The sequence below is a fragment of the Priapulus caudatus genome, unplaced genomic scaffold (assembly GCF_000485595.1).
Source record: "Priapulus caudatus unplaced genomic scaffold, Priapulus_caudatus-5.0.1 Scaffold40, whole genome shotgun sequence".
In the NCBI taxonomy this organism is placed as follows: domain Eukaryota; kingdom Metazoa; phylum Priapulida; class Priapulimorpha; order Priapulimorphida; family Priapulidae; genus Priapulus; species Priapulus caudatus.
In genome coordinates this window covers 583850-600081 of record NW_014577101.1, presented here as the reverse complement: position 1 = coordinate 600081, position 16232 = coordinate 583850, and the positions used below count along the sequence as shown (strand labels likewise).

The 16232-nt window shown below is 47.2% G+C and overlaps 1 protein-coding gene across 1 annotated transcript in view; it reads left to right on the top strand.

Annotated features, from left to right (window-relative positions):
* Positions 1 to 16232, top strand: part of LOC106819823 (potassium/sodium hyperpolarization-activated cyclic nucleotide-gated channel 2-like) — a 92909-nt gene that overhangs the window by 7130 nt on the left and 69547 nt on the right. Inside the window, exon 2 of the mRNA XM_014824407.1 lies at positions 4147 to 4310. Within this exon, the coding sequence (XP_014679893.1) occupies positions 4147 to 4310 (164 nt within the window). The remainder of the gene's footprint in view (positions 1 to 4146; positions 4311 to 16232) is intronic.

The following is a 16232-nucleotide window of genomic DNA, read 5'->3' as shown; positions in this document are numbered from 1 at the left end:
GAGAGAGAGAGAGAGAGAGAGAGAGAGCGAGAGAGAGAGAGAGAGAGAGAGAGAGAGAGTTTGGCTCTGTATTGATCGACATCTTTACTCAGGCGGTATTGTGCCTAGTGTATATGTGCGCAGAATCTAACGATTTCCGTGGGGAACAAACATTCACTGCCGAATAAAGTCATTTCTGAGCAAACTGTTAACATTTCTCCATCACGAACGAGCCACTCTTCCTCACCTGCAGATTCGACTGCGCAGAAATGCGTTTGTAGAGTAAACATACAGTATATATCTACACGCTGTATCGTCATCGGTGTAGTCACGAATCGGTTCGTGCGAAAATTCTCTATATAGCGTCGCGTACAACGTCGACGGTTTCTCATGCTGTGCAATTTCAGCTTTCGATTTAGGCGCTCTAATGCGAGAATGTTAGGAGATCGCAATCTATCTCGTATACGCTTGATCACACGTCTCTCACTGACCTTCTCCGTCAGTATAGAGATCATATCGACCAGGATGAGTAAGTGCGCTTGCTGTACGTTGTCGCTGATATAACGGACGAGCGTTTTCCTGAAAGCGGTATTAAGTTAAGCAACTCGATGTTAACCACCTTTGATTAACCACGTTTACATGGCAGCCACCTCACGAAAGTGAGTTATGGCAGGTAATCGCGCAAATGGCTGCCGATGTGATCCACTCCCGCGAGTAGGCTCGCGCGAACAGACGAGCGTAAACTAGTTACGCGCGCATTAAAACCAGAAGTCGAGCGTGCAGACGACGACACCAGGATCTCCACTCTCGTGCGCATCCGAGTGAAAACATCGCGAAATGCGACGAGAAAAAAAGAGACGCAATTCAATCGGCGCCGTATAGGAAGAAGGCGTCTTGCAGAGAATCTTTCTCGGCGGGTTTGCGCCGCCGTGCTGTATTTCCTAGCAAGTCATCGATGAAAACAGCTGCTGCTGCTGCTGCTGCTGCTGCTGCTGCCGAGTCCAATAACGAACGCATCACCTGCACACGTTACAGCGGGCGTTACCCACTGAAGGTGAATCGAGCGTCGTGCGCAGAGATTGTCGGCGTAGCGGCACGTAGACGTCATTATAATAACGCGCGACTGTTTTCTCGCTATCTCGGTCCGTACCAGTGCGAGGAGACCGGTGCCCGCGTAGACTCAATCATCGTCTCCCTCCTCCTCTTCCTCCTCCTCCTCCTCCTCCTCCTCCTCCTCCTCCTTCTTTTCCTCCTTCTATTTCTCCTCCTCCTCCTCCTCCTCCTCCTCCTCCTCTTTCTCCTCCTCTTCTTCCTCCTCTTCCTCCTCCTCCTCCTCCGCCTCCTCCTCTCCCTTCTCCTCCTCCTTCTCTTTTTCCTTCTCCTCCTCCTCCTCCTCCTCCTCCTCCTCCTTTTCCTCCTTCTTCTTCTTCTTCTTCTTCTCCTCATCCTCCTCCGTCGTGGAGTCGGAGCGCGGTCTCCTCTCTTCTCTGACACGCGGCCAGGTGAACACTCCAAGCGGCGTAATTTCCTCGATGATTCGCGTACGTTGGGGCTAAATACGGAAAAAGGAGAGGCACGGATAGCGAGAGCGAGAGAGAGAGAGAGAGGAGCGAGAGAGAGAAAATTAAGAAAGACAGAGCGAGGGAGAGAGAGTGCAAGAGCAAGTCGGAGAGAGAGAAGGGGGGGAGAGAGGGGTACGTTGAGGGCTAAATACGAAAAAAGGAGAAACAGGGATAGAGAGAGAGAGAGGGAGAGAGAGCGCGAGAGAGAGAGTGCGAGAGAGCGAGAGAGAGAGAATGAAGAAAGACAGAGCGAAGGAGAGAGAGAGTGCAAGATGAAGTCAGAGAGAGAGGAGGGAGAAGAGAGGGGTACGTTGGGTCTAAATACGAAAAAAGGAAAGACAGAGATAGAAAGAGAGAGAGAGAGAATGAAGAAAGACAGAGCGAAGGAGAGAGAATACGAGAGCAAGTCAGAGAGAGAGAGAGAGAGAGAGAGAGAGAGGCGGGGGAGAAAGAGAGAAAGAGAGAGGAGGGGGAGAAAGAGAGAAAGAGAGAGAGAGAGCGCCTGGGAGGGAGAGCAAGCAAAAGAAAGAGAGAGAGAGAGACAGAGAGGCAGGGAGAAAGTGAGAGAGATAGAGAATTAAAAAGGGGGAAAAGAAAGAGGGAGAGGAGGCGGGAGAGTGAGGAAATTACGGGTCCGTCAGCCGCGTAATGAGCTGCATTTTGGAGAGACGGAGATTGATAAACAAAAGGTAACGCTTGTGGACGTCAATGCCCTTCAACCCGCCGTCCGGCAGAAAAGCAGCGCTCGCTATAGATGGCGCCACTGTGTGAGAGGTCAGTAGAGTGGCTTCTCACAGGCGTGCCGACACTTTTCGTCGCGTTGAGGATTTGTCACCAGCAGCGATAATTCCGCATGGGGAGGATGTAACGCTGTAGGGAGAAGGGAGGGAAAGGGATCTCTCTCTCTCTCTTTTCTTTCTATCTCCCCCCTTTCTCTCTTTCTCTCTCTTTTCTTTCTATCTCCCCCCTTTCTCTCTTTCTCTCTCTTTCTCCCTCTCTCTCTTTCTCTTTCTCTCTCCCTCTCTCTCCCCCTCTCCGCTCTTTCTCTCGCCCTCTCTCTCTCTCTCTTCCCCTCACCGCTCTCTCACTCTCTTTCTGTCTCTCTCTCGCCCCCTCTTTCCCTCTCTCGCTCTCTTTCTCTCTCTCTCTCCCCCTCCCGCTCTCTCTCTCTCTCTCTCTCTCTCTCTCTTTCTGTCTCTCTACCTACGCTACCGCTGGGGTGCGCTATTTGGAAAAGAGTGGAAAACACTCGAAATCTGCCGTTCGCACGCCGTCTTAAGCCGTGCGATAAGATTCCATCAATAATTAATAAGGACTGAAAATCCATCATTATCGTTAACGCCAGCAGGAAATAATTACTCGATGGTTATGATAATCGTGTGGATAAATCAAACGCTCACCGTATATATATACATATATATATATATATATATATATATATATATATATATATATGCGGCTGCGCGCGAGCACGTCGCGCTCAGCTCGCGATAGAATTGCTAATGTCATTTCCGTTAACCATTCATCACGCCACAACCCTGAGCCTGAGTGAGCGCAGCTTGCATGTATAGTGACATTTATGCGACAAGTACGTGTCGTGCGGCGAGTGAGACAGCGTCGTGAAGAAAAGTTCAGATCTTGCTGTGCAATTAACAGAGCGCGAGTTTGGCTATTTGCCACGCGCAAATACATCGTTAGGCAGTCACCACGCTACGGGCGCCGGTTCGTTATAGACGCCATCGCTTCTGCTTCGTTGTTTTAGCGAAACTACTTTGGCAAGGCGCGTCGGTGCACGCGTGTTAGGAATAACGGAACGACCACTGCCGATCCCCACCCCGTAGCTTCAAATTTCTGCTATACGCCCGCCTCGGTATTTTTTACGGTGCGTTTGTTACCGCGGGTTTTCGGTGAAGTAATGACTGTTTAACGTACTGCAGTCGGTATTAGAAACTAGTTCTCATTAAACCACTAATGATGTAGGATTGAGCGAGTTGGCGTTTAATAACCTGTTTACAAAAAAATTTAATTAATGCATGATGAACTAGCAGCAATCCGACGATTCGTTAGACTATAGATGTAATCAAATTAAAAATGAGAGAATTCATCAGTCCGGACTATAATCAATACAAGTCATGGCGCATAAATACAGTAACATCGATAATAGCAGTAGCAGCTCGCCAGGGGGCAATCATTTAAACACAAAGGCATCAGTAAATAAGATTCCTTTTGGTCACGGTCTCGACGCAAGGAATGATACTAATTAACAGATCGTTACATTCCGAGAATTTCAGACGTGGAACCATAATTATAATGATGAAACCCTCAGGTTTCACTACATTGCTCATCGTAACATATAATCATAGCTACATAGCGTGTTACCAGTATCGATTAGCATATATCCTAACACCAGATGTTACAAGCTTTCCTGATCTACCCCTCCCTCCAGCTCAGTCAAGGCATCCCCGACAGAGCCTTGCGCCCCTCCCCACCGGCTATGTTTGTGTCACTGCGGATAAAATCCGACGTTATTTCCGTATTTACTAGATAGTTGGCGTTTCTTCTTATTTTTTTCTTTCTTTCTTTTTTTCGAAACCTTCTTCTCTAGGTTTTACTGGGATTTGTTCATGCTGGTACTGCTTGTCGCCAACCTCATCATACTGCCGGTGGCCATATCTTTTTTCAACGACGACCTGAGCGTACATTGGATTGTCTTCAACTGCTTATCCGACACAGTCTTTCTTCTCGACATCGTAGTCAACTTTCGCACAGGTAGGAACATGGTACAGTTATGTGTAGCAGCCGTGGGGTTAGGATCACGGTTTCGGATCGATACGAGCAAAGATGTGTATTTTTGTTGTTGTTGTTGTTGTTGTTGTTGTTGTCGTTGTTGCTGTTGTTGTTGTAACTGGTAGTGGTGTTGTTACTATTATTATTATTATTAGTATTATTATTGTTGTTGTTATTGTTGTTATTGTTGTTGTTGTCGTTGTCGTTGTTGCTGTTGTTGTTGCTGCTGTTGTTTTTGTCGTTGTTGTTGTTGTTAATGGTGGTGGTGGTGTTACTGTTATTATTATTATTATTGTTATTATTATTACTATTATTATTATTATTATTATTATTATTATTACTACTATTGCTATTATTGTTGTTTTTGTGGTTAGTGTTATTAGGAATATGTGCATTATTGCTATGAAATCACGCGGTTAACGTTTCCGCGCGAGCTGCATGCTATTACTAGTTTAAAAAATGATTAGCCTATCGTACTGACTGTTACCATTAGACTAAATGAAGGAGGTGTGGGTGGTTGCTGATGAACTACGTTTTATTTAGTAAGACTTTCTCTGATCATCAATTTAATCTACACTGTCTACGCATGTTGCAGTAAATTGTTATGGTAACATCCACTGTAAACAAATGCGGCGATTTTGCTTGAATTCTGTACGTTTTATAGCCCAGGCCGCGTATAAATTCCATAGCGGGCTATGCTCTCCGGGCCGCTACTATTACTCCTGCGTTCATCCTGATTCATACATGCATCAGCTATACATTTCACAAGTCTTCCGGTATGCGGCAGGATATTATATGGTCATATAAAAAAATAGATATATGGCAATATATCAGAGTCATTTATAGCGAATGCGTGGTCGCATATGCCTACACGCAGTGCATGGGCATTGGAAAGTGCCCGTGGCATTACCTATACGCCATTTTGCGGGTTGCGCTCTCGCTCGTGCGTCAGGTGTTCATTCAGACAGATGGTTGAGTTACTACCGAGGGGGTGTACGTCGACGACTCTCAATCAGAGTTCGAGCGGCATAAGAATGCGTGACATCATCCCTTGTCATCCACATGTGGACGCCGCTAGGGGATGGCGGCGCATGAGCTCAGCTTGCTACCCACTGAGCTAATACATCCAGCGGTTTAATTGCGTAGTTATTCATTCGAATGTCGGCTGCTGCATCATCCCTCGTCGCTCGCCGGAGAATGATGTATAGCGGTTCAGTCCGTCTGTCGCCGTCGCTGCGGCGGACGAGTGTTTTAGTTATGTATCTCTTATTCGATTTCTTATCCGTGTTTTGTCGTATAGTTGCAGTACCAGCCCGGTATATATTCAGTTGATATTCGGTTGCATTCCAATGCGCGAGTGCGTGTTGCCATAGCAACCGACGTGTTTTGGGGGGAACGATGTTTTTGTCACGTGAGTTGAGGGCTTTCTTTCAAAGTTAATGCATTTATGATGTATTGTGGAATATATATTTAATGTATCGGTACAAACGCAGTTTTTAACCGCGGTAAATGTGAATTGTTTGCAGATTTACATTATGAACTTTATTATGAACTTTGCGGCTTTTTATTTTCTAGTACTTTTTGTATTCTAGTACAGCGCAGGCCTACCATCGTCTCTTTCATAGGTTCAGTTCCGTGTCTATAGTTATTGTCGCTGCAGCGATGGCATTCAATTCATCATAATTTTCCATTCAGCCTCGGCTTTCGTCCATATTTACACAGTAGAATGACTAGATGTATTCAGCGTTCGTGTAACATTCCATGAAATTATTACGTATAAAGCGGGCAGCAGTCATGTGAAAAATTCGGACAGCGCCTAGTTGGAATTTAATCGCATCCATTCTTGCCCTGTGCCTTCCATGATTGCGAAACGACCAAGCAATGCATGTCGCCTCATGCTGCAGGCAAGCGAGGCTGTGCGATGTGGAAAGCATAGACTGTACACCCAGTCAGCGAGAATTTTCAGACACCGTCTATCATTCGGCTTAGTCAAATATGAAATGTCAGAAAGAGATCATTCACTATGTAGTAATGCGACAGCTAGGGGCACAGAGAGCACACGTATATGACATGGGGACCAACGGTCTCAGGCTCTACACATCCTCTGTACGCTGCAAGGATGGGTTAAACATTCCGTTGGGTAAGATCGGAGGCGGTGTAGCATTGACGGTTGGCATGCCGTGCCAAAACCGCGCGCGTAAAGCACGAACCGTACGTATACGAAAGCTGGGGCTGGCTATAGCCATGAAAGCCCCTCACAGCTCCGACGCGGTTAAATGCCTTCACCTATACAATCATCGTGCGTTCACGCCTCACCCCAACGCCGCCGCTGATCTGTAAATAACGGACGAGAAGCGATTTCGCGCCACCCTCCCCCTCCCTCGCCGCTCCCCCTTTTCCTGTTTGTAATCGCGGCCAGGCGTCGGATTAATACTGAGTAGCGCGGCTATCTGTACGGAGCTCGGCCGGCCGGTCGTCGGCACGTAGATTACACGAGCACGCACACATTCCCCATCGCCAGATTACATCGCAATTACCAGCCGCCAATAAACGCGGATGAAATCTGCGCACCGGTCTTATGCAAAGAAACGAGGACGGATAATCAGTGGACTTGCCAATGTGGCTTCCCCCTCCCCCACCCCGAACCAGACCATAACCAAAACCAAACCAAAACTGACCACAGTCATAATCTATCGTAGCCTATTGTGAGCACACGTACTCAAAACTATAACCAAAACCAAAACTCAACCACAATAACCAGTTATAACCACGCATACACCCAAAGCCAAACCAAAGCCGACCACTTACCATTCCAAAAACCAAGCATAATCAACCATAACCATATCCAAACCAACCATAACCATATCCAAACCAACCATAACCATATCCAAACCAACCATAACCATATCCAAACCAACCATAACCATAGTCAAACCACGAGTTCGAACCGTTAGTACGTTTGAACACCTTAATGTCAATTCACTTCTCTCGCCGCGGTCAAACCTATATATCTGAATTGCTACTCTACAAGTCCGGAAATCAATTGGACTAAAACAGCTCGATAGAATTAGATTAGGCACAGAATTAGTACCAGTCCGCTAGTACCAGTTCACTCACCTAGATTACTATCAGACTAACCAACCCAGAGGCATGGCCTAGCCAGGCCTAGACCATGGTAACCTATAATTTCCGGCCATATATAAGCAAGCGGGGTGAATCTCTACGTTACTGGCTACATCTTCATCTTGGACGCGCGCGCGTGCCAGGCTGGACACGTGCGCGTGTCGTAAAATCGTCAATCCAATTACGTATGCTCGCTGTGTCGACTCCGCTAAGCATTGCCGACGTAACGCGATTGCCTCGCGATTACCGCTAAAAACCTTCGATGCTACCCCGACGTCGCCGGAAGCCAAATTCCATTCGCGGGCGACTCCACGGGGCGCGTTCGGAAAAAATATCGATACAGTCACCCGAGTCAATCAACCGATCAGTAAATCAAAATATAATAATGATGATGATGGTGATGATGATAATGATGGTGATGACAATAATATGAATAATAATAATAATAATGATGATGATGATGATGATGATGAATGATGATGATGACGATGGTGATGATGATAATGACGACGATGATGATGATGATGATAATAATAATTACTATTATAATGATTATTATTATTACTATAATAATAATGCTAAATAAGAAGAGTCAATGAAATGAGCAGCGATGAACTACGAAAGCCCAGAAGGCTCATGCGAAATGCGAAATGCGAAATGCGAGATGCGAAATGCGAGATGCGAAATGCGAGATGCGAAATGCGAAATGCGAAATGCGAGATGCGAAATACGAAATGCGAGATGCGAAATGTAAACTGCGACTTTATGTACAGCGAATCAGCACTTAGCTTTCATCATGTTTACAATGTGACCAATGAAATACAGTTTGACATTCAATGCTTGGGTCCTCGAGGCAAATAAGGGGCGTTCAAGTTGGTAAACAAACTACGTCATTTTGGCGCATGCGCAAGTTTTCTGCGTTGACGCAGTCTTAAATATTATGCATGACCTGGGGGTTCATACGCACAATAACGAGGCTAAGCTTTTAGGCATTTTGATAAACAATAGGCTGCTCAGGCAAGGCACGCACAGAGCAGGGTACACCGCCACTGTAACACCGGGTACACGTACGTACATGCAGATACACGCACGTACACGCGGGTACAGCGGAGATACACGCACATACAAGCGGGTACACGCACGGACCGACGTCACACGCGCATACACGACGTACACGCACGTACACGCGGGGACAGCGCATCGTCCACTGCGGCGTACACGCACGTACACGCGGGTACACGCAGCGTACACGCGAGGTACACGCCGGGTACACGCACGTACCACGCACGTCACGGCGGGTACACGCACACGCTACACGCAGTACACGCCGGTACCGCACGTATAGCGCGGTACACGCAGATATCACGGACGTACACGCGGTACACGCAGGTACACGCCGCTACCCGCACGTACACGCAGATACACGCGGGTACATGCACGTTACTACGCAGTACACGCCAACGTTTACATGCGGAGATAACACGCGGGTACACGCACGTACACGGCACGTTACACGCATATACACGCGGGCTTAACACGAAGCGTACATGCAGGTACACGCCACGTACACGCAGGGACACAGCCACGTACACGACGGGCTACACGCACGATACATGCAGTTAAACTGCACGTTACAGCGCACGGTTAAACCGCACGCTTATAAACGACGACACGCACTGTACACGCGTCGGAATTACAGTGCCGGCACGTGGCACCGCGGGTACACGCAGTACACGCAGTTACACGCACGTTACATGCACGTATAAGCGGGTACACGCAGATACACGCAGGGTACCGCGGGGTCACGCAGCGTACACGCAGGTTACACGCCGGGTTACACGCACGTAACACGTATGGTACCACGCACACGTACACGCAGCGTACACGCATCGTACACGCACGCAACACGCGGTGTACACGCAGCGTACACGCAGTACCCAGCGCTGTACCCGCGTGTACGTGCGTGTATTCGCGTGTACGTGCGTGTACCTGCGTGTACGTGCGTGTACCCGCGTGTACGTGCGTGTACCCCCTCTGTGCGTGCCTGCCTGAGCAGCCAATGTTTACAAAATTGCCTAGCTTAGCCTCGTTTTCGTGCGATGACCCCCAGGTCATGAATAATATTTAAGACTGGTGTCAACCAGAAACTGCGTATGCGCCAAAATGACGTAGTTTGTTTACCAACTTGAACGCCCCTTATTTGCCTCAAGGACCCAAGCATTGAATGTCAAACGGTATTTCATTGGCCACATTGTAAACATGATGAAAGCTAAGTGCTGATTCGCTGTACATAAAGTCGCAGTTTACATTTCGCATCTCGCATTTCGCATCTCGCATTTCGCATTTCGCATTTCGCATCTCGCATTTCGCATCTCGCATTTCGCATTTCGCATTTCGCATCTCGCATTTCGCATTTCGCATGAGCCTTCTGGGCTTTCGTAATGAACAGCACATCCACAACCCGCATGGCCGACGACTATAGCTCCCGCGATCAATTTCATTCGCAATCAGGAACACGCGGGGGCGACTCGCGTGGAATTTACAGCCGGATCGTGTAAGACATAATTGCGCTGCACTCTATAGCGAGCTGGCGAGCACCGATCAACGCGAGATCCCACGGGGATGTGGAAAATTCGAACAAGGTCGCCGCAAACAACACTTCGTGTAATTAGCTGCGAGCGGCAATGCGCCCCGCCTCCGCAGTCTTGTCGCCCAGCTTTCGCGCAATCTCGCGAAATACGATCACGTGTCGCTCGCGTGACGCGGCAGTGGGATGTTGGCGTTGGTAATGCGATGACTCTTGTCGCGATCAGAAGACGCTGGCGCGGAGATGCATAAGCGCGTTAGTTAACGATATTGTAGTCGCTTTCCGTCTTACCAATCACACGAACATGTTGCGATGTAAGAAATCTGTTGAACATGATCACGCATTCTACGACCTCTGGCGCTGTCGCCTCTGTCGCCTCGCAATACGTAGAGGAACGACGTAGCAGAACGTTACGCTTACGTACGTATGATGTATATAGTATATTAATGTGGAGATCCTGCCTTATCCCTGCTTTATCGAGATCAGGAGCCATAAAAATGTCCCGATTGAGACGTGCTCCCGATTAAGCGGTGAACACGCAACGATTCGCGTTACGGTTGTTTTTCAACGGCATATGTCGCTGTGTGCTCGTTCATCCGTCCGAGGCCCGGTAAAGCGGTGACCACTGCATACGTATATACAAGTAATAAGTATATACAAGAGCTCGCGAAGTTACATTACACATTCTACAAGTTAAACGTCGGGGGCGTTGTAACGAAGCATTATGCAAAGCGGCGTGGTATAGCCTGTATATTGCTACGGCTAGCAGTGTGCAGCTTTCGTTTAATGTATATCTATAGCTAGTCAAGAGCACCACCACTGACCCCCCCCCCCCACACACACACAACCTATTTTGCCAGCGTCGCGTATAAAGAAATGCAGACCTGAATCTCTAAAACACAATTATGCGGCTGGCTACACGAATCGCGGCCCGCAGAGCCTCTATATACACGTGTTAGTAAGTAGCACACGGCTCTGCTACGCCTCCTTCGATGCTACTCTTATGGCGAGACGAAGGCAATATCGATCCGTTCTGAGCGAGCGAGGAAGCAGGACTATATGTCCCAGTTATCCTCGTTCTGAGGTTGTTATGAGCGAACATTGCCGACTCTAGTCGGTCGCCGTAGATGCGTTGCTATAACAGCTGCCCAGCGCCTGGTAGGCGGTCAGAGGTCGACCACAGTGAGTAGATTACGCGAGGGGCTGAAAACAATTGAATAGCACGAATTGGCTTCATCGCTAATGCCACAAGAGACGCGTGCTCACTAGCGATCGACACGGGCGAAATTGCCACGATGAGATTCCAAGCTATATAGGATAGCATTATGAGTTCTATTTGTGCGACCCCTGGTGTATTGTCATAATGTGTGATGATGCTGATGATGCCGATATATAGGAGCGTGTACCCGCGTGCGTGTGTGCGTCAGTGCGTACGTGCGTGCGTACGTACGTGCGTATGTTTGATTTATAACACTAACCACGCTTATCGTTATAAGGCCCGTTTACTACTATTAACAAACACTACAATACAATACAAATACTAAATGTTAGTGAATGGTAACTAAAGTTGTTGCTCGATACACAAATCATCGCAAAATCAAAGGAAGTAAAACTCACGCCCTTAAAAAATCGCCTTTGGTAGTGTCTGGGAGCAGGCCTCTCGTTCCTGCCTGAGAATTCCCAGACGAGCATCAAGTGATCAGCGACGCAGACAAGCGAAAGAATAACAAATTAGAGCGAAAAACGTCGGCAATTAACGCGAGTCCTGCACCGCCCACGCGCCGCCGATCATATGACCGACGACAGATTGACGCTATCGAGCGTGGCGACTCGCGTCACTAGCGTCTCTCGTCTGCCGCCTCGAGGGCGAGCGAAGCGGAATTTCATATTCGCTAGGAATGTCTATGTACGCAGATTAGATTAGTGGTGATTGAATGGTCGGTTCGCCACACGGCCCGCAGTGTTTGTCTGTGCGCAGTGCATGCTTTCTCTCATTCTCTCCCTCGCGCGCGCTCTCTCTCGCTTTATCATTCTCTCTCTGTCTCTTTCTCTCGCTCTCTCTCTCTCTCTTTATTATTTTCTCTCTGTCTCTCTCTTTCGCTCTCGCGCTCTCGCTCTTTATCATTCTCCCTCTGTGTCTCTCTCTCGTTCTCGCGCTCTCGCGCTCTCTCATTCTCTATCTCGCGCGCTCTCTCTTTCTCACGCTCTCTCTATCTCTAGATCTGTCGTTCTCTCTCTCATTCTCTTTCTCTCACTCTCTCTCTTTCTCTCTCTCTTCCTCTTGCTCACACTCTCTCTCTCTTCCTCCCAAACTCTCAATATCGCACTCTTTCTCTCTCCCTTTCTTTCTCTCCCTTTCTCTCTTCTCTGTCTTGCGCGTACTTTCTCGCGTTTATCTTTCACCCTTTCTGTCTCCCTCACTCTCTCTCTCTCTCTCTCTCTCTCTCTCTCTCTCTCTCGCGCGCGCGCTCTCTCTCTTTTCCTTCCACACGCGTTCTCTCCGCCCATTCTCCCTCCCTCCCACTCTCTTCTTTCCTCCCACTCGCTATCTTTCTTTGTCCCATTTCCTCGTTTCGTTCCCACCCACTTTCTCGCCCTCCCACACAGTCTCGCCGCTTCTCTCTTCCCTTTATCTCTCTCTCTCTCTCTCTCTCTCTCTTTCTCTCTCTCTCCCCTCTCTCTCTCTATCGCTTTTTACCCTCTTTATTTATATATATATCTCTTTCTCTACCCTGTTTATCTCTCTCTCTCTCTCTCTCTCTCTCTCTCTCTCTCTCTCATTTCGCGAGGGCTTTACTTCAAACATAGCATTAGTCGTTCACTTCTCGTCGGATAATAATAACAATGCTGCTCGTTAACCTTGGAGAATCTCCACGCGCTTTGTCGTTGTCGACCCTTCAAGGATTTATTACGGGCGGGAGGCTCCCGTTGTCGGTGTGCGTGGGCGCGCGCGCGATCGAAGCGACATCGAGCGGCAGCGCCGAGAATCATTCGAATCGGTGAGTCACAGCAAAAACACGGCGACCCGTGAACTTTCATCGATCTGTACCTGTCTGAGTCGAGAGCTGTGTCCCATCGAAATCGATTCGCGTTGAACGGTCAATAAGTCATCGCTGTTTCGCGAACCCTCACGTACGGCGGTTGTCTGCACGTTGTGAGTCGCTGCTTTGAAGTCGCTGCGAGGAGTGACGAAGCACACGCCATCTTCTCCATCCGGTACCTAACTAGCGAAATTGCTCTCTTACGCGTGCCCGTTGTCGTGCATAGAGTGTAAGCATAAGTGGCCGAAGCCTCTACCGCTGATCTACTGCAGTTGACATCTGAAGGGCCTCGTCTGTCCCAGAATTATCTGCCCAGAATTGCTTCCTTACAATTACTGGCTAGCATTGAAGCTAATACCGGAAACTAATAAGAAAACAATCTCGCGGCGAATCTACGAACGAAAAGCCGCGGTTTCCAGTAATCCTAAAGCGTCTTCCTGTTTGCACCGCTCGCTGTACTACAAATGTGTTACATTCGTTTCCCGCGGTTCTGTCGACAGACGCTCAATCATCTCACAATGCTCGCGTCATTTCCTCCGACCTAAATGTTTAAAATATCACCTATCATATCCCTGGCAGCTAAGACTCACCGCTGGAGGGCGATCACGACAATTTGCCATAGATTTTCGGGTGTTGCTATCCCCCGGGCGTGGAGGGAGGTCACGTGATAACGTTGACGATGACGTTCAAAACGTTAACCCTAACGGTAACCCTCAATCCAACACCGCCAACACTAACCCTCACACTAAATATATATGTGTCGCCGCGCTATATATAGGCATTGTGATCCACAAAAATTAATCTATGGTGTGGGGACAGATATCATGATGCAAAAACCTTAACCCTAACCCTAATCCTTACCCTAACCCTAACCCTAACCCTAATCCTAACCCTAACCCTAACCCTAATCCTAACCCTAACCCTAACCCTAACCCTAACCCTAACCCTGACCCTAACCCTAATCCTAACACTATCCCAACACTAGTGCTGCCACGTTGCGGTCACCTCCCTCCACGCCCGGGGGATAGCATTACCCTAGATTTTCCCCCTGACACGCAGCGAGTTCTTGCGTAGAAGGCGCACAAGGCAATTAGTTATGGGGATCAATATTTTGCCGATAATTATAAATTCCACGAGCCGCCGTTGTTTGCAATTCAAATTTCTGATATGCCGATGAGCAGGAAACCGTATAGATTTTGCTCCACGTTTCGGTGCGCATACAAAGATGCTGCCAGCGGGTGAACTGCAATCGTTACATAGCCGCCAGCAGAATTCTAATTACTCCCAAGTATGCGCGCGATGATATTATATATATATATATATATATATATATATATATATATACATGTCGCTAGGGAGCTTGTGGGCGATAGGGTTTAAAATGCACGATAAATATTTTTCATCCTTTATTTTAGCAGCAGCCATCGGATTAATTGCCGTTAAAACACGATTCTAGCAGATGTTGGCATTAGTAGGAGACCTTCCCACGTGCCTAAATTGCATAGATGCCTCATTTTCAGTCGAGCGGCTGTCATATTACCTCGGCCGTGGCACACGCTTGATTGCAAAGCGAAACTCTATACATAAGTTCCCGTCGAAAACTTGTGCTTTACGCTTTTACTCGCGAATTTCCCCCAAGGACCACTTTGTTTTAACAAGTAAAGCCGAAAAACAGCGCGATGAAGTAAAATACGACCGGCCACGGATTCCTGACGTTTTCTGTTTCGAGCAGATAATGATGCTAGTTAACTAATTTGCCGACAGATGGCGACGGTGTGCCGGAAGCAGATGTTCATGTCGGATTCGCGACGCCCTCTCGCGACAGTAACCGGCCGTTAAAAGCCGCACATCATGCAAAGCGCATCAAAGCTGTGCTTTGTTCGTACTCTTATACGTTTGCATTATATGCACATAAACGTTCGCATTTCGCTGCTGAATCGAGACATTGTTTATGCAGGCAGGCAATCACGTAAACTACGCGGAGCTGTATCGCAGAAAAGGTTTATGGGCATGCATTGCTTAGACGCGCAGGAACGTCCGTGTATGACGAGATAGGCTGATTTGGATAAACGACGTCGTGCCCGTCTAGCTGACGGTGGAAGTCATTCTCGCTATCGAATCCTCCCCATGTCAGAAATAGTTTCAGCGCTGCTATATATGGCGCGCGCAAAGTGCCAAAAAACACAATCGCAATGATTGAAAATGCTAAAGTAAGTTTGCGTAATGGTGGCTCTTTCCAATTTACTAAGTTAAAATTAACCAATTAAAAAATTTCTTGTGATTTTATTGCTGACCGGGTTGCTATAACAATGTAAAAACGTAAATTCAGTTAGAATAGGAATTATTACGTGCAAATAAATAAATAAATTACATATATCGATGTAAACTCCCATCGACATGTCCATACATTCCATTCGGTAACTAAAACAGTCACAGAAAAGCCAAACACGTATAAAATCTTCGTCACTTTTCACAGCTTTTTAACAGAGTCTTTAACAATAAATATCGGAATTATCCAAAAAGATTGTTGGATGACGATGTTTATGAGTTTCTATTGAAACAATGAGGGCAATTATCTCGATTCCGTAAAGACATGTGCTCATATATAGTAGTAATGCTGTAATTAAAATCATTGAACAAGAGTGCTAGTGCGTTATGCACGATTTTAATTACCGATCTTTTAAACGATATACAACGGTTGCACAAAATCAACAATTAATCAAGAACTAATTAGAGTTCTGTTGCCACGCTTGGTCACTCGCAAAACAACTCGCAATGCCAACACGGCTATTCGAGTGTACATGTATGTGTACAAAATTGTTACACGGGAGTGATTGCAAGCAGAAGTTAACAACCGTCTGCTGCTCTATTTTAGTTCAATGCTGAACATCTATATGCTATGCAATTAGCACGAACTAGCGGCAGCAACTCTTTGTGAGTGTCATCGTAAGAGGAGAGAGGGAGAGAGAGAGAGAGAGGGATAGATAGATAGATAGATGAGTAGAGTAGATGTAGATATGAAGAACTAGATTAGAGAGATTAGAATTAGATAGACTAAGATAGATAGATAGATAGAATAGTAGATAGATAGATAGGCATAAATAGGATAGATAGATAGATAGATAGATAGATGAGTAGATAGAATAGATTATG